The following is a 21,487-nucleotide window of genomic DNA, read 5'->3' as shown; positions in this document are numbered from 1 at the left end:
TCCCTTTACCTTTGCAGATGCATTAGTGGGCAGTAGGTATAAAAAGGTTGATTATAAGTCATGGCCAGCCTTATAACTACTGTCAAACGGAAACCGCTTAGATGAGACCTCAGCTGCCTTGCGCTTTCGGAACTACACGGAGTTTCTTTTAGCGATGGAGTAAGCTACTCAAGCGCACACGCACGAAGACGCACAGAGAGCTTGCTCTCTCCATTAGCGTGTCTTCCAGAGAGCCATTTGCCGGCGCCCAACAAAAAGCGAACACGACACAAAACATGGGTAGAAAGAGAACACTCACGCAGCGAATGACGCAGAATGAAAAGGGGCTGGGATACGGGAGGGGCGGCATCCAAAGCTGGCTGAAGGAACAAGCTCCCGGATGCCACGCTTGTTTTAATTGGGTAATTGAAAGCTGGTAACACATAGACCCATCAGCCCTGCGAGCAATTCTTCCCGCTTCTGTGTAATGTACCAGAATTCTGTCACTGTCTCCCGCCACCTGCTGCCGGAATGGGAAGCGCCATTTCAAAGGAAGACAATGGAGTTTTAAATATATCACACACGCACCGTACATTTCGTTTGACCTCCAGCATACCACTGGCCGGAGAAGGAGTGCCAGGTTTAGATTCTGTTCTTATCAGAAGCCTGACGTTGCCCTCCAGCTACATAGCACAGCCTGTCAGTGGCGCTTGTTTCCCCTCCAGCACTCCCGAGTTTTCCTTAAAAGTCCCCTGTCCAAAAAGCCATGATTGTGCCTGACCCTACTTAGCTTGAAAAGGCTCCCTGCCTGCGGCGGAAATGGCTGAAAGCCACACAATTCCACTCCAAAGAACCCTCAGCACCCCCTATTAAATGTTAACTCAGGAGGTCACGACAGCATTGATGGGGCTGCCATCACTCCCCGCTGCTTGAACTGGAATGGGTTTTTGAGACACATTCTCGGAAAAACGAGACCAGGTTTCTCTTTTTTTGCCCTGCTTGCACTGTAAAAACAGAAAAACAAATGTGCACATAAGCATGCAATCTCCTCCTCCAAGTTACTATGACAGGGCTCGTCCACACTTATGCTTTTCCAGTGCATAGAAAACACAGCTCTGAGTTGCATTTTGCTTGAGCCATACTTCCTGGGCATAGGTCCACTTGGTTTTCCCTTTGCCCTGCTCCTTTCCCAAGGAAAACCCTCCCTTTAGCTCATGGGTAGGCAAACTAAGGCCCAGGGGCCGGATCCAGCCCAATCGCCTTCTAAATCCGGTCCACGGATGGTCCGGGAATCAGCGTGTTTTTACATGAGTAGAATGTGTCCTTTTATTTAAAATGCATCTCTGGGTTATTTGTGGGGCATAGGAATTTGTTCATTTATTTTTTTCCAAAATATAGTACGGCCCACCACAAGGTCTGAGGGACAGTGGACCGGCCCCCTGCTGAAAGTTTGCAGACCCCTGCTATAGCTCTACATCAGAGCCAACACAGATCCAGAGAACATTTGCTCCAACCGAGTGCTAAAGAACAGTTTTCCCTGGGGGACAAGAGGAATTGTGGATAAGCCTTCAGTCATACCTGAAAATGTCAGATTTCCTTAGGACTTGAGGCACACAGCCAGTCCAAAGCCATTTAGTCATGTGACTGTCTCAATGGTAACCTCTTGATCTAATTGAATTGCCATCTATTAGTCTAATTAACTAATTAGTAGATGGAAATAGATTCTATAACATTTAATTCCAGTTGATATAAAGACCCTTTGACCAAGTTAATGGTGCCTTTTCTCTCTAAACTCTGGGAAACAACTTCTTTTTATTTGTCTGAAAGCTCTCTTAATGCCATGGTTGCAATGCAGCCCCTCTGCAAAAGCAAGGTTTCTCAATTACTAGCTGTGGAAGGGCAAAGAGTGCTGTTGTAGAGCTCCATCAGCAGGGGGGTGCGGTCACATGCATACACAGCTCTATAGACCACAGCCAAAGTATGAATAAAGGTAAAGGTAAAGGGACCCCTGACCATTAGGTCCAGTCGTGACCGACTCTGGGGTTGCGGCGCTCATCTCGCTTTATTCGCTGAGGGAGCCGGCGTACAGCTTCCAGGTCATGTGGCCAGTATGACTAAGCCACTTCTGGTGAACCAGAGCAGTGCACGGAAATGCCGTTTACCTTTCCGCCGGAGCGGTACCTATTTATCTACTTGCACTTTGCCGTGCTTTCGAATTGCTGCGGACCATTAGCAGAGCATCCTTTTAATCAGATTATGACTAAAGCTGTCCCAGAGACGCTGTCAGGGACTGGGAAGAGGACGACTGGTGGAGACCGCCTCCCCATCCTGACCCTTCCAGGGAGGAGGAAGGGGAAGGCAGTGTAGATTTACAACTGGGGTTTGAAGGAGTTAGAAGCTCAGAGGCAGATGAGGGAGAAAGCGGGGAAATCATGGGAGAGCCAGAACAAAACATCCGGCTGACACGTTGTCATTAGAAAGCATTCCAGACCCTCCATCTCCCAGAACCCGGCGAGCCTTAAATGTAGGAGAGCAAAGAACTCAAAGACAGAGGCCACGTAGCAGCACCCATAGAGGAGATGATGATGAAGGAGGAAGTGGGAGAGACGGGGGTGGAGATTCACTCGGGACAATGCCATTATCCAAGAGGCTCGGTTCTATAGCCTCTCTCTGTAAAGACTAAAATAAAAAAAGACTGTAAGAAACTTTTCCTCGTCTTTATACTTTCCTGGGCAACCAGCCAGGAGCTGCTGACAGCATCCAGATAGATGCATACATGTAATCTGCAATCAATGTATTTATGGGTTGTAACTAATGTTTCAGCCCTAGCGTGGGGGGGGGGGGCACGGCGCGTTTAGGTCTGACCAGCTTAAAAACAACACAACATACCATGGAAAGTGCAATGCTAGGAATATCATTAAAAGATTAAAAAACCCGAAAACCCTAATAATTCTATATGACAAAGATGAAAAGTTGTGGATATTGTGGAAAAGGCCACAAAGTGAAAATGGACGTATGTAGGGCAAGAGGCGAATTAGGCTGATGGAATTGAAACGGTCTTCGTATCGAGACCCTACAATTTCGAAAGACTAATGGGACAACCACCTGTGTGATGGATGGAGGATGTAAAACTAGTAGCAGGTCTTATGTGGATGAAGGAAGCAAACAACAGAGAACGCTGCAGAGAACTTGAAGAAGCACATATCCAAAGACTGGTGTAAGACATTGCAAAAGAAGATGTGGGTGTGTGGAGGGGGAAAGCACATGATTTTCGTCACTATGATAGGTGGACGGACAGACAGACAGACAGATGAAAGATACACACACATCAAATAAATGGTTAAAAATGCAAAATGGGACACAAATGTGCATTCTGGTAGGATGGGCATAAAAGGTCTTGATGCCTTTTTTGCCGTTCAGTATCTTCTCATAGAAGCAGTTAACATGGGCAAATATTTTTCATATTTCCTTCTTTCCTTGAACAAAACAAATCACCGTTGATTTCTAATGCATAGTGAGACATATACGAAGTGGGACATGAGCTAGAAATGTCAGAGAGATCTGTGGCGAGCGAAATCAATTGTTCTCACTGAGTCCTAAAAATTACTGGGACTCCAGGCCAGCTGATAGGATCAAATTGCCATCTTCGCTGAGTGGTTGATCTCTCAATATCCCTTCCGAAACTCAGATTGGGTTCAGACCTTGCAGCTTGTACCCATCTGAGAAAGCTATGTTCTCACCTCTCTCCCAAACTCCCTCTACCATTTTGAACAGGGTGCTTTCAGTTTTCTCCACCTCTAAGAATCAAAAGGAACTGAAAAGCCTCTCTCTTTTCCTGCCTATCTGCTAAGCAAGGGCACCCTTCCCTTTGTAGTCCCTCTGCTGTATCCAATCCGCCAAGTTTCTACAACAGCACCATCTTGCTTCCAGCTGTGCAGAGGCTGCTGGAACATCCTGATCCCTATAATTAAAGGGGAAATATCCGACCCTTTTAAAAGGCCCTTTCCAGCTGTGCTGAGATGAGACAGAATCTTGCTGTACAATGGGAGAAGCCATTTGCTGCCAGGGGTGATCTGGGGCAGTGAAATCAGATGGCATTAGCAGGCAGGCACATGTCACAGCCAGGACATCAATTACAGGGTTGCTGAGCCCACGAGAGCTACAGCTGGCATTGATGAAGTCCCATTTTGTTTGCCCAGGAAACTCAACTGATTAAACTTGTCTCCCAGGGGATCAATGGACAACTAATAATGCAATCAATGCAGCTAGTGATGGCTGGGGCTGCAGTACGTGGAAGTTCTACAAGTCTCTTTTCCACCAAGCCAACCCTGCTAAGTCCCAGCAGCTATTCTGAACCCCATCCCCGGTAAAATCAATGTGCATTGATTTTTAGGGTGTTTTTCGCCCTTTAAAATGGTGTCTCAGGGCACCCTGTGAAAGGAACCACTTCTGACTACAGCTGCATTCTTCCTGAGCTATCCATTCCAGCTGCTTAAGATTCACAACCACTGTCTTCACAATTGGATGGGAGAATGAGAGTGAGACCAAATGTCAGTGCAACTTGGAGGAAAGCACTAGGACAGATACTTCACCAACAGTGTCAGGAACTCAGATATCTAAGCTAGGCACCAAATGGCTTCTTAAACCAGGGTTACATTCACCAAAACAGAATACCTTATTGCCATTTTTGGGCCAGACAGCTTGGAAATCATATTTTTCCATACGACTCTGGTTCCTGGAATTAACTCTGATTGTGCAGATAAAATGATGGCAGACAGAATTCTACAGGATGTGTTGCCAGTGTGTGAAAACAGTCAAGATCCGAGGATCCCCAGGCATGCACTTCCAGATGGTGAAGATGTCAAGCGCCATCCTGACGCCCGGGCATCTTCACCTGGTTGCAAGTGGGCAATAAAGGTAAAGTTACCCCTGCCCGTACAGGCCAGTCTTGTCAGACTCTAGGGTTCTGCGCTCATCTCACTCCATAGGCCGGGAGCCAGCGCTGTCCGCAGACACTTCCGGGTCACGTGGCCAGCGTGACAAGCTGCATCTGGCGAGCCAGCACAGCACACGGAACGCCGTTTACCTTCCCGCTGTGCCATGTGCAAAATGCGCCTGGCGAATTTCAAACATCATTCTCCAGCCCCGTTTCCTAGCTGAGCTGTACGTTCCAAATGGCAACCCTTTAGGGCAGGGATGGAGAACTTGTGATCCCCCAGATGTTATTGGGCTACAACTCCCCTGATCATTTGCCATGCTGGTTGGGGCTAATGGGAACTGCTGCCCAGCCTCTGGAAGACCACGTTCCCCAACTCAGCTTCAAAGAAGCAAGGAGCCCAGGGAACCGCAAGTACCTGGGCCTCCTGCACACTCTCCAGCTGAGGTGGGTCTAATCCAGACTATTGGATGGTATTTTTATGCTAGTTCCAAGTGCTGCCATGTTTATATGAATTTTTTTTAATGTAATCTTATTGTTATGAGTTTCCCTGGGCTCCCTTTGCAGAGGAAGAGTGGGTTATAGCTTTTAAATAATAAACAAACAAGTCCACTGCAAAGTGGGAGCAGTGCTAGAAATGATGGTGAAATAGCGCATTGGTCCCCAGCCCCAGACATCATTAGTGGTTAGTAGTGAATAGAGATAGATATATCATAGGACATGAAACAAGCCAGCTCAGGAAAAAGCTTTACCACCTCATTCAGCCGACAATATACAGTGGTACCTTGGGTTACAGACGCTTCAGGTTACAGACTCCGCTAACCCAGAAATAGTACCTTGGGTTAAGAACTTTGCTTCAGGATGAGAACAGAAATTGTGTGGCGGCAGCGCAGTGGCAGCAGGAGGCCCCATTAGCTAAAGTTACCACGGTGGCCTCCTGCTGCCACCGCGCTGCCGCCACACAATTAACCTCAGGTTAAGAACAGTTTCAGGTTAAGAATGGACCTCCAGAACAAATTAAGTTCTTAACCCGAGGTACCACTGTACATGCTGCAGGGGATAGAGTGCAGGCAGAGTCAGAGCAGAAGATTTTGACGTGTTTCACTTTGACCCTGCTACCAGTCACTTGCTGAGGTTATCGCAGATTTCGACAGAAGCACATACACTTCCAACATCGGAAGCCAATGCGTTGTCCCCATTTGATCAAAAAGTGTATGGAAAGTCCATCTATCATAAGAGAAGGTTGTGGCTAGGATTGCAACCATAGGAGGGGGCCCAATATTTCAAACGTCATTTCTCTGGCTTCTTTCCCCCCTCCACTTCGGCATTCCTCCTTCACTCTTCTCTATTCCGTTTTTATTATGCAAGGGGGGGGGAAATGGGGAGCGAAATTTCATATGGCAGGGGAAAAAAACCCAAAAAAGAAACAAGGAGGGGAAAGCCATTTTGACAAGGTGGGTCAAAACCCATCAGTGGATCGTTGGAGCCTGCAATGAGTGATGCTTTGCGAGGCGGCAAGAAGCAGGCGACCCCTCGGCTTGCCGGCACGACTTCTGGAAAAGGACATGATTCTCCTGTTGGATCCTAGTAATAAAAGCAAAGCGAGAAGCACTTTTTCCGCTTTTCAGCTGGCACTTCAGTTCTTCAAAGGGTTTCCAGTGTCAGCCGCCTTCATCTTTCCATTAAAAAAAAAGAAAAGGAAAAAACCCTACGCAGATCAAAGCTAAAAGCAACCTCCCCATCAAGAAACACTGAACCTAGGAATAGCCTCCCCTGCCAGCAGTGGAAATGGAATTTAACAGATGCATTCACCTGGTGTGTTTTTGTTTTTGTTTTGAATCCCTTGCTGTTCCACCCAGGCCCAGGGGCCAAATGTGGGGACCCAGACCTCTTTGTCTGTCTCCAGGTCACACCTGCTCCCTCTGGGCCACACCCCTGACAGACTCTGCTTCCTTTGCATCCTCCAGGAGTGTTTTTGCTTTGGAATGCGCCCTTGAACAATGTTTCTAGCTTGTCTGGACAGAGGGTAAAGAGAGATGTGAGAGCCTGTGCAGAAACTAGTCTACTGTACAAAGCCGAAGTTCAAAACTGTTGCTTCCCATATGCCTCTGGCCCTATCCAGCACTGCTAAGTGGCCCCTGGGAAGTTGCCCGGAAGCCAATGTGGCCCTTGAGCTGGGAAAAATGTCCCCATCCCTGACCTAGGTGCTCAGGCTCGCTGGTTTCCAGCGGACTTCTGCCTACCTCTCAAGACCTGGATGTAAAAAGCAGGTTTGGGTAAACAAAGTCTGCTTATTTGCCCAGCGCAATCTCTGAGCTGCCACTCAGAGCAGCTCCAAGCCAAGGAAAGGTTTAATGTTCTTTTTTCTTTTTTGTCTGCTACTGCTGGGAGAACACAAACCAATACACAGAAAGAGATCAGAGTGCCACCGGTCCCAGAGCTACTTCTCAAGGTTACACAGACAATTGTTGTACATTACCACACACATGAGCGGCCCCCAAGGCCAGCTGCGTTGCCGGGTCTCAGCTCCCCGGCAGAGTCATTAACAGCCCGCATTACAGCAAATAATATTTCCTTCCTTTACGATTATCGTATCATCAAAATTTCAGGGCCGCACCAGGCCACTAATGGCTTCCTAAGAAGCATCAAATTTTAATCTCCTTCTTCCCTCCTCCTCCTCCTCGGCAACCTGCTCACCCACAAACTACTCTCCTTCCTCTGCTGCTCACATAAGGCTGGTAACTAATGCACTGGCTAATCTTAAGTAAGAAGCAAAGCAGTCCTCACCTCCAGATGCAGGAAGTAGAAGAGGAGTTGTGGAGGTCACATACTGCCAAACAGAATGAAATGCATAACAGGGTATCTCTCTCCCCAACCTCTGGAACTGGAACGCAAGAGATACACTGCCCCTGAACATGGAAGTTTCATTTAGCTATCATAGACAACAGACCAATCCATTGATAAGACCAGTCCTCCTCCACGGATCCGGCCTGAGATCACCACCATGTCATGTGCAGCGTTCAAAATTAGCCAGGCACCAGGTGCGTTTCACGACCGGCACCGGTCCAACTGTGACCACATGGAGATCTCTGCATGCCAGGCTGGCAACTGGGGAAAGCAAAATGTCACTTAGAGAAGGATCTGAAATATTGTCATTGAAGCTTGTTTATTATTATTATTATTATTATTATTATTATTATTATTATTATTATTATGTTTTATTCAATGCTTTATGTGTTGTAAACGACGTTGAGATTTGTTCTTTAAACTATAAACCACTACAGAAATGAAATGGACAACAATAAATACAGTGGTACCTTAGGTCAAGTACTTAATTTGTTCTGGAGGCCTGTTCTTAACCTGAAACTGTTCTTAACCTGAAGCACCACTTTAGCTAATGGGGCCTCCTGCTGCTGCTGTGCCGCCGCTGCACGATTTCTGTTCTCATCCTGAAGCAAAGTTCTTAACCCGAGGTACTATTTCTGGGTTAGCGGAGTCTGTAACCTGAAGCGTATGTAACCTGAAGCGTATGTAACCCGAGGTACCTGTAATGATGACTGTAATGATGATGATAAAGTCCACTGAAAACATAAACAAACAAACAAACGAAAATGGCGCCTAGACATTCCACTGTGGCAGCTGTATGCCAGGCTTAAGGTGGCATTTGGCATTTATAAAGGTAAAGGTACCCCTGACCATCAGGTCCAGTCGTGACCGACTCTGGGGTCGGTCTCGCTCTATAGGCCGGGAGCCGGCGCTTGTCCGCAGACAGCTTCCGGGTCACATGGCCAGCATGACTAAGCCGCTTCTGGCGAACCAGAGCAGCACACGGAAACGCCGTTTACCTTCCCGCCGGAGAGCAGTCCCTATTTATCTACTTGCACTTTGAGGTGCTTTCGAACTGCTAGGTTGGCAGGAGCTGGGACCGAACGACGGGAGCTCACCCCATCGTGGGGATTCGAACCGCCGACCTTCCGATCGGCAAGTCCTAGGCTCCGTGGTTTAACCCTCAGCGCCACCCGCGTCCTAATTTATATTATAATTTATATATTTATATATTTATATTATTATAGATATATGAATTTCTAACACAGGGTGTGACAGTAAATTCCATTAAGGTAACTGTGAATTTTGTGAAGAATTTGTTTCTTTTGGTCATCCTGTTGCCAACTGATGTCATTGCATGACTCCAAGTTCTAATGTAGTGGAAAGTAAGACAAAAGCTACTTTCTCAACACCACAAATAAATTGATAGAACTCTTATCATATCTACACTTGGGTTGTCTTTTCCCCCCTTCTAAACTGAGAACACTTGAGTCTTCCCTCATGGGCAAGAGGCTCTAATCCGTTGCACCTTTTCCAGTTCTGTCTATGACAATATTTTTAAGGTGGGGCATTATTAGCGATCAAGCTTTACCAGAGAAGAAACATCTGCTGAACAAGGAAGCTTTATTCCACGTTAGGGTTGTCTCGAAGCCACAGTCCTCAAAGTAGGTTAGCATCCCTAAGGGAAGTCTATTCCAACTTGGTGCCATTGAGATGAACTACAGCTCCCATCTCCCATGACCACTGGTCATGGTGGCTGAGGCTGATGCGTACTGGAGTCCAACAACATGTAGATGGCACCAGGCTGGGGAAGGACGCCCAATGAGATGTGGGCCATTCCTAGGGCCAAAACTGCATTAAGCAGCTCCTTCCTTGAGTCAGGACTTCCTTGGATGTGGTGCTGGATCTGGTGTTGGGAAAATGGAAGATGAGGGGGTAAGAGTGATTTCTGTCATGGTCCGGTTTACGGGCGGTCGAAGTCCTCGAGGAGGATGTCGGGACCGGGGGCAAGATGGTGGGATGGGAGCAGGAACGAGAGTCAGGAAGCCAGGAGTCAGGAAGCCAAGGGTCAGAGAGTTGGAAGTCAAGAAGCCAAGGGTCCGAGGATCAGGAAGCAAGGAGTCAAGAAGCCAAACGCAGCAAGGCAAGAAGTGTATTGCTGTGTCAAAGAGCCAAAGGGAAATGCTGACCTTATATCCCTTCCCGGCTCTTGCTACCAGGTGCTGTGAGTTACCAATTGGCTTCACCTGTGCGGCCGCGCCTTGCCTCTTGAGAACAAATTTAGGAAAGCCACAGTCATGTGAAGCCCTACCGGTCACAGGGCCTGGCTCCTGCATGCACTCCTGACAGATTTCTATGCACGGACTTTTTTTAAGCAGGGGAGGAGGAAACAGGAAATTCTGTTTGTGCTCATCCCATACTTTGAAATACTTACTTGGTGGGAGGAAATAAAAAAGGAGTCTATCACAATGTGCCCTTTAATCCCCCAGCTTGCCTGTCAGTTGGAGGTTGAGCCACTGAGGGCACACCAGCTGAGACCCACCTCTGAGCCGCAATGCCATCAGCTCCGTGACATATTATCCTCCTGATAAACATTGCATTCCACTGTGGATAATTAGCAATCGGCTTTAATCAATAAGTTATTTTTGCCCTAGGTAATTAATAATTACGTGGCGCGGCTTGCCTCGACAATAATTAAACTTTCGGTGTTCCTTCCCCGATTGGCATTCTGGCATGTATATAACAACTGCGGGTAATCAAACTTTTTTTTTTTTTTACTTCTACACAGGCGGAGCCATTAGGGCAGTGGTTCTCTGGCTTTGAGTATTTTTTTGGTTTGGTTTCTCTTTCATTCTTCTTCTCCCCCCTTTGCTTCTCAAGCTCTTATCGACCAGCCTTTCTTTAGCTGAATCGATCATGCAACAAAAGACGGATGTCAGCTCAGATCTTCGTAGGAAGATGCCAAGCTATTGTACCCCCGCTCAGCTTCCAAAACTCAGACCCATAAGCTTCTGAAAAGAGCTCCCCCAACTGGAACCTGCCAATACAAATCAGACAAAGGGAAAACAGCGGAACCAGCTATACAGAATAGTGTGGTGTATTGACCTGATGCGACTTTTTCTTATCATGAGAAAAAGCTACACTTTTACAACATTAGTAGTATATATTAGTAGCAGTATATATTGGTGAGGGACGCTAGTGGTGCTGTGGGTTAAACCACAGAGCCTAGGACTTGCCAATCAGAAGGTCAGCAGTTCGAATCCCCGCGATGGGGTGAGCTCCCGTTGCTCGGTCCCTGCTCCTGCCAACCTAGCAGTTTGAAAGCACGAAGTGCAAGTAGATAAATAGGTACAGCTCCGGCGGGAAGGTAAACAGTGTTTCTGTGCACTGCTCTGGTTCACAAGAAGCAGCTTAGTCATGCTGGCCACATGACCCGGAAGCTGTCTGCGGACAAACGCCGGCTCCCTCGGCCAATAAAGCGAGATGAGCGCCGCAACCCCAGAGTCGGTCACGACTGGACCTAATGGTCAGGGGTCCCTTTAGCTTATATATTAGTGAAGTGATGTTGCATTCATGCCCGATGTGCAAGCTTCTCATAGGCATCTGATTTGTCAAGGATGCTGGACAAGACAGGCCTGATCCAGCAGTATCTTCTTCTGTTTATACATTCTTATACAACAGAGCTTCCCAAACTTGGGTCTCCAGCTGTTTTTGGACTACAATTCCCATCATCCCCGACCACTGGTCCTGCTAGCTAGGGATGATGGGAGTTGTAGTCCAAAAACAGCTGGAGACCCAAAGTTTGGGAAACCCTGTAATACAACATGCTTACATTTAGTCGACATTAGTGGTTATATATAAAGCAGCACATCCATGGACTATTCTTTCCAACGTCTTACCTCCACACCCCAAACACACAATCAAAAAGAGACATGGGTTGGATCACATCGTTGGCTGTATTTTCCTCGAGCTCCTAGTCATCGTATTTATGGACTTCCAGTTGCAGAGGCGACCACACAAAAGAGATAAGTGCAGGGAGTTTAAAAGGTGGCCTGAGTTTGACTCAGAAATGCAAACTTCTGAACTTAGGCATTTCATTAGCTAGATAAACAAGTGGTTTTAAGAACCGGCTACCCTCAAATCAAAATATTAAGTATAATTTGAGGTTCCCAGAACTACAGGCATGAGATAGGAGATTTGCCTTATTTCTCAGGTTATTTAAGAAAAGGGGGAGACAGTGTTAAATACCAATGCCAGTTTACGTTTGCATTACCAACTGTTCATCAGAGGGCTATTTTACACATTACACCACACACAGGCAAATGTGGTTTGTCACGAAGCGCACACTCCACAAGGAGCTGTGGCCAATTGCAGCTCCCCGTTAAGTATCACTGCATGAAATACGTGTCTGTTGCATCCACAAGTATTATCATTGTTTATTAATTAAGTACCTCTCTCACACGCAAAATTTGTGTGGGTCTTGAAAATGTATATCTCATGTGTCAAAGGCCACCACACACACACACACACGTGTGTAACATGGCACTTAATTTATATTTCCTGGGAAACTGACAGACCTAGCCCAGAATGCAGTGGTGAAGTGGATGAATTAACAAGTTTATGGAGAAGAGGAAGAGATAAAAATGTCCAAAGCAAGGCTTGAGCAAGATGTGAACGAAATGATCACGTTCAGCTTTGGGATGATGGATGGGGAGCATAGCAACATTTCTCAACTACATACAGGGCCATTATAAAGAGCAGCTGTCTCCATGGCCACCAGTGGGCTAGTATCCTAAACTCACATAAATGAATGGAATTGTTATAGTGAACCCTGAGATTATAGTTAGGGAGAAATGCGTTCTTGAAGAACAGGATGTACAAAAACAAAACAAAACCAAGCTTTCGGGAAAAGTTATCGGCTTTAATTATTCTGTCCAAGGAACAAAGTACGTGACCTTCCTTCGTTACAATCAAAATGTAAACATAAAACGACTAGCAGCGTCACCACCTCTGCCTGCAGCCCATCCAAAAATGTGGCAACCAGAAGAAGACGAAACAGGGAAGCAAGCAACTTACTCCAAAATGATCCCAGATTTAATCACCCCCATCTGGCACAAATTAGCTGTTTGGGGAGGGGAGAGTGTCTCTGAAATAATTGATCAGCACTGCTGCAGGTTTTCCGACTAACCATACAGCTGGATTCAGTCAGGAATCACAAACCAAACACCTGCTTGCATAGATAGCTCCTCAACCATGAATGGGTAAGTGCGCAGAACTTAACTAGCTGGATTTGGGTGGATTTTTTGATGCTACAGTCCTAGCTCCCCAGTGAGGGCACTACAGAAATGCATGGCCGCCCTTATATCCAGAAGACAGGCTGGTGTGTGGACACTGACAGTAACACAAGGAGTGGATATTGCTTCCAAAGCACTAATTTTTACATCTGCTTTGAGAATATAAGTGCCTAACAATACATTATGAGAAATGCCTAGCTACTACCAGCTCACATCTCCCTCTTGCTTCCTGGTAAGAAAGCTGAGTGCAGCCTTGCATGGAAGTCCACAAAGACTACCAACCAAAAGCCTTTTACTGCTCCTTCTGAACCACAATTGATGGCATACTATAGTTCAAGGCAGTGGCAGATAATTTAGTTCTATTCTGGTTCAGAGGAACTACCCTGGCTGATAGCCTGGCAACTGGCTATTTACAACCCTGGTCCAGTAAAGGAAATGCATGATTAATGTGACCTCTTTGCGTTCAGTATTTCCTTTATCCTTGCAAACAGCAACCAATAAACACCGGACTTGATATTATGTCACCTGTTTCGCTAAATGCATGGGCCATGGGGAAAGACATAGGTTGACAGCGGTGCCTCATAACATCTAGTTTGCAATCCTGTACAATGACTTCAATGAAATTTTCTCCCAGGTAAGTGTGTCTAGCAGGGTGAGCCAATGTGGTGCTCTCCAAATATTACTGGACATTAAACTTCCTTCAGCACCAGCCAGTAATATCCGATGATCAGAGATGAGTGAAGTAGTACCAAGTTGGCTATCGCTGGTGTATAGGATTGCACCATAAGTCTCCAAATAATTCAAGAATCTAATAGTAAAAGTACAATATTTTAGACCACAGCTTTTTTTAAAACTAGGTTATCCTTACTACTGCCTCCTTTTTTGCCCATCTCTTCTGCATATTTTAAGTGTGTGGGTTTTTTTAATTGCAGGAAACATACCATGAAATGGTACTGCATTACAGTTACGAAACCCGATTCATTCAACAGTCAACAAGAAATTCAAGTGGATAACCTTGTGCTAATTCTCCTTCCCTTGGCCGACACACACACAGTATTTCAGTGAAACACACACTACAGTTTTTTAAACAAAGACAACAGAGGCAGGAGTTTACGAAATAAATTGGGAAAAGTTCATAACGCAGGCCGTAATAGCTTCTGATGCCTGAGAGCAAACACAATGCAAGGGAGCCCAGGAGACAGAAACTTGGAGACAAGGAGAAGAGGAACTCGGCGAGCGCAAGTGAATCAATCAAAGAGACAGTCACAGTTTCTGACACAGGGGCCCTTCTGGATAATATACTGCGAGTTTATCTGTTATGTTCTGGACTTAATTACTGAGAAATTATAGGCTAGGTGCAAAGAAGAGGCAGCATTAAGAGCCAGGGCCCACTGAGAAGGCTTTGGCTTCGTCAGCTGCTGGAAACAATGGCTATAAATTCAGAGGAGAGAGAGAGACATTGTGATATGCACCTTGGATATTAGGTACCTGAAGGAAAGAGTCGCAGGCTCCTCCACAGACACAAATGCTGCCTCACTGCCTGGGCAATGTTTCCAAAGACATAATGCCACCCCTGGAGCAAAGGGGCAGATGTTAAGGGTCAGGCTAGAAAACTTCCTGCCTTGAATGCAGGAATATGTGAACCATTACTCCATGCCGGGGGGGGGTACTCCCCATCCTGGAATGGACCCACTTGCACCCCAATGTTCTAAGAGGGTTTCTGGCACCGATAATGAGGCACTCATTGGCCATGGTGCTGATAATGCCAAGGTTGCAGGTTCGATCCCCACATGGGACAAGCTGCATGTTCCTGCTTTGTTGACTAGATGATCCTCTACGATTCTACGTCGCTGGAACAGGACTAGGTTCCCACATTTGCCACTGAACTGTGGATGCAGTTTTATTTTCACCTCTAGCTAGTCTCTCTCTCACATTTAGCCTGCCAAGCCCTTTCAAAGCAAGGCTGCCTTTCACTCTGTCATCTGTGCAGCAAACACATGTGGGACAAAAATGGTTTTGACCTCAACATCAGCGTCACTAAATGTGGCTGTAATTCTTTGTCATTATGAACACAGATATCCTTTGAATAGCCTTTCTCTGCAACCTAGAGGGGGCAGCATATGCAGCTACTGGGCAAATAACTGTTCCTCCTCTTGAAGATTTGGTGTGCCTCCTGGAGATTTTGTTAAGCTTTCTACCAAACTGGTGCTACGTGTGCCGAAATGGCACAACTAGACATTTGCTGATCATCACATGGCTCCCGCGTCCTCAGACCTAAAAAGAATTCCCCAGTCCTGGTCCCCAAGCACCTTTTGCAAGCAAGTATGCTCTACCACTAACCTACAATCCATCTTTGTAGGTGTCACAGAGCCTGCTGGTCAGTCATCACACAGTTCAAACCTGGAGTTAACTCTTTATTAGCAAAAGCACGATCTCCACATACTTGGCAGAGAGTCAAGCCTAAGGAGCACAGCAGCTCATTCCTGGTGGTCTTGCTCCATGAAAAACCAGTTGGTGAGATTGGAAGTCTCTGCCTCCCCACAGCCATCTAAGTCCCCTCCTCTCCAGGGCTTTTTCCAAGCAATCGGAGACTGCGTCTGTGCATCTCCAACCTCTCTTCATGCCTCTCTTGATTCTGGGAGAAAGAGGGGAGGGGAGCTTGTCGCAGCCGGAGGGAGAGACACCCAAGACTCTTCATCAGCCTGACTCATCTCTGAGACACCCAAGACTCTTCATCAGCCTGACTCATCTCTGCCTCCTCCCACTTGACAGCACTTTCGCAGCTCCGTAAGCTGTCGTCTCTCTCTTCTTCTCCCTCTTGACCACCCATCGTTGTCCTGCCATCACTCCCCAGGCTCTGAGCCTTCTCCCCTTAGTGGTTCCCCAACTCCTTCCTCCCACCATTCCTCTAAGTCCAACCAGTCCTGACAGTAGGCCAGTGTGCACTTCACGGAAAGCAATGTAGTGCAAATTACCACCCATTTCGTTTAGGCCTTGCAACAGGGAACATAAGAAGCTGCCTTACATCCGGTCAGACTATATTTCCCATCTTCCCAATGCTGTCTACTCAGATAGCAGCTCCCCCAGGGTCTCAGGCAGAAAAGGAGATTCTCCCATCATCTGCTTCCTGCTCCTTTACAAACTGGAGATTTAGGGTTCCCAACTGACCAGAAAAACACAGGCCAAACTTACGTTGGGCTCCTGTGATTTTTCTTTAGGTTAACTGGCTGTTGAGTCAGCAAGTCAATCTTCCCATGACATAAGCACTGCAACCTGCCAAGGACTGCAGCTCATAGGAGTAGGACACACACACACACACACATACATATACATATTCAGTACATATACGTATACACGCTGGCAACCCTATTGTCACATAACAGCATCCTATAGAGCTTCAGTGGCGTTATCCACCCATTGAAGTTAGTTGTTAAGACTGACATTCTTTTAGTTCCTGCTTTGGCACAAAGTGCCCCAGACTTTTAAAGGCAAGATTGGACAAGCATCACTATGCATTTTGACAGCTGCACATCATCCCTAGGGGTCACTGGGGAATGGGGTGGCGAAGAAATGCAGAAGATATAGAACCTGCCCCCCGTACTTGTGCTTGCACAATGTATCAAGTAGCAGTTTAATAAATTTGGGTAATTTTTAAAAAAATATTGCATTCAGCCCACAGTAATCATGGAAGATGCCAATACCACAAGCCTAATGTGCGGTATTAAGAAACCCTTTTGCATCCCCAAAGTCTACTATAAAAAGAAAGCACTTTCCCCCTCTTCCTTGGCATCATCACACATCCCTCCTCTTGCCCTTTCAGGTAGTTTAGAGTTTCCAAGAGCCTACATTGGCTGGTGCATCCAGATCAATGCTCTCTGCCTAAAGAGGGAGTCTATTTATGTATCACGTTCAGATAACAGAAGTGTCTGAAAATAGTCTGCACAGCACATAAGCATCCCGGAGGCAATTAGCTTATCGCATGGTCCTGCGCTGGCTTGTGGCACTCGCAGACCATGGCCTGTCATGAAAGGGTACTCGCCAACGACCTTTTTTCTAATGGCAAACTTTTCCTTTGCTTCACGTTAAGTGGGTTTTACACAGCCAGGTTCCAACAGCTCTGCAGAGAGGGGAAACTGGACGGGAGGAAATTGAGAATAGTGGATGCGAGGGAACGTTAAGATTTTAGCAACTGGTGGCTGAAGCAAACCAACCAAGCCCCAGAAGCTGACAAAAATGTGTTTAGCTGAAGGATATACTCTAGTTCAACCCAAAGAGGACAAACATCTAAGTGTACAGTTTGAGGGAATAAATACAGTGGGGGGTTTTGCCTCTTCCAGCCAGAGATGATTACGCAGCATCCAATCTGCAAATCCCACCAGTCCATCATACACATTTAGAGTCCTGCCACTCCCCCCCCCCCCGATCCACACAGCCAGTTGTGGGGGTTTTTTTGCTCGGGAGCAGAAGCACAGGGTAGCAATTATGTGCCCTTTGCATTAGCTTCCACAACACATCCTTTTGCTGTGTATGCTCTCCATTATGAGCAAGGCTTTGCCATCACCCGACTGCCAGCCTCGGGAGAAAATAAATCAAGTTGGACCCTGGAACTGCCGCCCATCTCGTCCCCACTTCATTTCCCTTGGCAGCCCCAAGGAACTATCGCCAGCCTCTATGGGTTCAGCCGGCCATTGCAACCTGCCTCTTGACCATAAATCTCTCCTGGCTGGTATTGTTATCTTGACAGGTCAAGAGATAGAAAAGGAGGCGAGGAGAAGGTGCCTGGTGAGATATTATACAGGCGGGCTGTAAAACCTGCGCCAGTCATTTGCCATTTGGATAACTAACCAAATGTTGGATCAGCCCACGGATGGAGGAGAGGAAAAGGGAGTTTGGGAAGCTTCTGAAACTTTTTCAAGAGTCCTGAGACTGTGGTAAAAGAAAAAGAAAAAAGAGGGGGATGGAAAGGAGAGAAAACGAACAGCTACAGGCAACAGGTAGATCAAGTGGGAACACTATTCTAGAGCAACTGATTGAATTCTCCAGACCACAACAAAACACCTCCTCAAACAACCCTAGTTTTTAATCCCCTCAGCAACTTTTCCTTGTTGCTGTTGGTCTCCCATCATTCGCTTTTTCTTCTTCTTTGCAAATCGTCCAAAAACCGTCTGCTTTCTTTCATCAACGCCCCCCAATCTGTGAACCAGGGCGTTTAAAGGATTTTTTTGGGACAAATTGGTGCTTTTATAACAAGGCAGAACGAGAAGAACGGCTGCTACGACAACCCAGCTTTTCCTGGGTTGCAGGAGGATTAACCCTTTCCTGAGGCATGGGAAAAGAATGGCATGTGGCGGCCATTGTCTTAAATCAGTCCCTCACTCTGCCCGCTTCTCCCCCCCCCCCCCCTCAGTTGGAATGCCAGGCGCGCGGGAATTTCGCTACGCCGGATTGCTCTGACCAATGAAGTCACACACATCAAACGAGGCTGGACGTGAAATGGCGGGGGGGGGGGGGCTGAGAGGAGAGAATGAGGCGCTTTGGCGCCGGGACGACGCCGACGACACTTGACGGCTGCCCTACGGTCCCCGCTTCGCCTCTGCGCGCTTTGAAAAGCCTGCCCACCTGTAAGCAGCTTTGGAGAGAGAAGCCCTTATCGCGAGACAACAGGCTGTGCAAGAAAAGAGGTCACCCTCTCCATCTAGCCTTTAAAAAATAAAAGGCTGGCGCGCGAGAGGGAGCCTGGAGAAGTCGCCGTATTGTTATTATTTCCTCAGAGTCGCCGCACAATTCATTTCCCCCCTCAGCTTGAGGGAAGGTTTATTCTGGGGGAAAAAACCACCCAAGGCAGTATTTTCTTTTGTAGTGACAGAGAGAGAAGGAGGGAGCTCTCTCTCCTTCGCTTTCTTTTCTTTTAGGTCCGCCCCACGTGTTGCATTCTTCTCCCCCGGAAGTTCTCTGGGTATCCCAGGCAGCCTGCTTTGCACTGGGCTGTGCACGACACACACACACAAAACGCACGCAGAAAGGGAGACACACGCAGCCCTCTCCAAGGAACATTCAAGCCTTTTGGCCGCGCGAAGGAGAAGCCGGGTTCACCGGCGGCCAGCCCGCGCTTGGAGAGGGGCCGGCGGTGCTTTGGGGAAACCTCGCCCCGCAGGCTTCTTCCTGGGCGCGCAACCCAGACGGGCGCGCATTCCGATCCTTTGCGTTTTTAAAAGAAACGGCTGCGCTCGAAGGCAAGCCCCACCGGACTTGTCTTGGGGCTGAAAGCTCGTTTCTTTCCCACTTGCTAGGGATCGAGCCCCACTTCTTAAATGAGAAGGGTCGAGTTAGGATCGCGCTGTTAATTCCGCCGCCGCCCCCAGCAGAGAATATAGAAAGTGCCCTTCAACAGGAGGCCCTCCTCCTTTCCCCCCTCCTCTTTAAAGCCTTTCTTTTTATCTCCCTCAAATCTCCAGCGCCTGCCTGCCTCTCCTCGTCTCCGACTCCCTCCTTCCCACTCCGCTTTGATCTCTTGATTACTTTTGAACAGGCATTTCAGTCCCGCAAACCGACCAGACGTAAACTTCTCCAAAGCCGTGTCTCCCGGCATCCACAACAAAACACCCCCCCCCCCGCCGTCAACCTCCTCCTGACTAACCAAAGCACAGATCGGACCGAATTGAAGAAAAGTCTCCATCGCCCAACTAAGAAGAAAAAAGCAGAGAATTTCGCCCCCTCTTTCTTTCTGCCAATCTCTTACACCCCCCCCCCGCCGCCGCCGCCCCTTTCCATTTAACAGGCTCTCCCTTAGCCTGTGGCTGAGTTGTTCAACTTCCATCAGCACAAAAAAGTCATGCACAACCCTCAACGCGAAGTGCGGGTTTTGCTATCCAGCAGCTACTAGGAGCTAAATACAGTATCCAGATTTTGCCGCGCGCCCCTATATCTCCGTTGCACCGTCCAGCGCCCCCCCCCCAAACCACACATACAAGCCATTGAAGGCGGGCAGGGGGCTTCGTAAGCAACCCCCTCCTCGATTTACCTTGGGCTGTGGCTGCAGGGCTGCCCAGAAGCACGACGATCACGCAGCACATTATCTCCCAGCGTTTGCCAATCCCAGCCATGGTTGCAAGGAAGAGAACTTCTGCTGGAGCGGGTTTTTGTTTGTTTGTTTGTTCTGTACTGTATCTAATATCCCTTATGCCTGCTGCCGGATCCCAGGAAGAACCGCGCAGGGGAGAGGGGATTCCCTCCGCTCTTCTTCAGTTTTGATAACGATCTTCTCGGCTAGACCTTAGAGAAAGCCCCTTCGTCCTCCAGGGCGCATTGAAAAAGCAAACAGGGAGGCAGCAATTATATCCAATTGAAACATCCCGCCCTAGGATCAACTCTTTAAAAAAAAAAGTCTACGGGGGAACGGGGAATTGTGAAGTCCGCTGCAACGCAGCCACCACCTCCATCCTCCAGGGGGTTCGGCGGGCGAGGAAGCACAGAGTTTGGCAGGCAAGGCGCCCACTGGCGCGCCTCGTCGGAGTTCGGAGCTGTTGCAAATTCTTGCCCTTCTCCGCCGGGGTCGCAGCAGAAGCAGCAGCGCCGAAGGAGCGGACGGCGCTCGGCTCCCTGGATCTCGTGGAAGCTCAACAGGGTGGGGGGGGGAGGAGGAGGAAACCTTTACGGGGGAGAAGAGATGGGGGGTGGGGGTAGGTTTCCAGGAACTGCTCCGAGCTCCGGGCTTCTCAAAACATTACTTCAAGGCTACGGAGATCGATCCCTGCAAAGGCAACGATCGACTCGTGGAGTCACGAGAAGAAAGGGGGAGGGATCGACTCAGACTCAGACACGCAAATCCCAGACGGCGCGAAGTTTTCTCTCGGTAGGCACTGCGGCGGGCTTCAAAACGGGGGGAAAAGTTTCGCGGAGGGGGGGGGGTCCGGACTGGGGTGGGGGTCCGGGGTTCTCCCCTCCCCGATTCCCCCCCGCTCAGCTCGCCAGGCGAGCGGTCTCCTTCTCCATGGCCGGAGGCAGCGGCTTGCGTCTCTCTCTCCCTCTCCTGAACGTGTCCGCCTCCCACAGCACCCCCACCCACCCCAAGCGACGGCTGAAAGGCGGAAGGCGAGCTGGCGGCGACAGGTCTCCAAGGGCAGCCGCGGCGCGCCTCTCTTGCGGGGGGCACGCCGGCTCTTCCAGCGGCTCTGCTGCTGCTGCTGCCGCCCTCCCGCTCCTCGGCTCGGCAGCAGCGGAGTGAGCCAAAGATCTGGCAGCACAGTAGAGCCGCCAGCAGTAGCGGCGGCGGCGGCGGCGGCAGCCTCAGCCCGGGGTAGGCGGAGAAAGAGAGAGGCCGGCAGCGCCACCTGGTGACCGACGCCGGCTCCCAGAGCGCCCGGTGCGCGCCAGGCAGGACTGGCTGGCGGCTGGCCGAGCGCAGCTCAACAGGGCGGCGTTGAAGGCTGGGCACGAAAAGCCTCCGCTCTGC

The 21,487-nt window shown here is 48.4% G+C and overlaps 1 protein-coding gene across 10 annotated transcripts in view; it reads right to left on the bottom strand.

Moving 5' to 3' along the window:
- The window catches only part of SDK2 (sidekick cell adhesion molecule 2), a 334,128-nt gene extending 312,876 nt beyond the window's left edge, over window positions 1-21,252 (bottom strand). For all 10 annotated transcript variants that reach the window (XM_083427167.1, XM_083427172.1, XM_083427174.1 and 7 more), the window contains exon 1: window positions 20,057-21,252. In XM_083427167.1, coding sequence (XP_083283293.1) covers window positions 20,057-20,138 — 82 coding nt within the window. In that variant the 5' untranslated portion in view covers window positions 20,139-21,252. The remainder of the gene's footprint in view (window positions 1-20,056) is intronic.
- Between the last annotated feature and the right edge of the window lie 235 nt (window positions 21,253-21,487).

This window comes from Podarcis tiliguerta (assembly GCF_965153285.1).
Source record: "Podarcis tiliguerta genome assembly, chromosome: 2".
NCBI lineage: Eukaryota > Metazoa > Chordata > Lepidosauria > Squamata > Lacertidae > Podarcis > Podarcis tiliguerta.
Note: the sequence above shows the minus strand (reverse complement) of the source record. Positions and strands in the feature narration are given on the sequence as shown.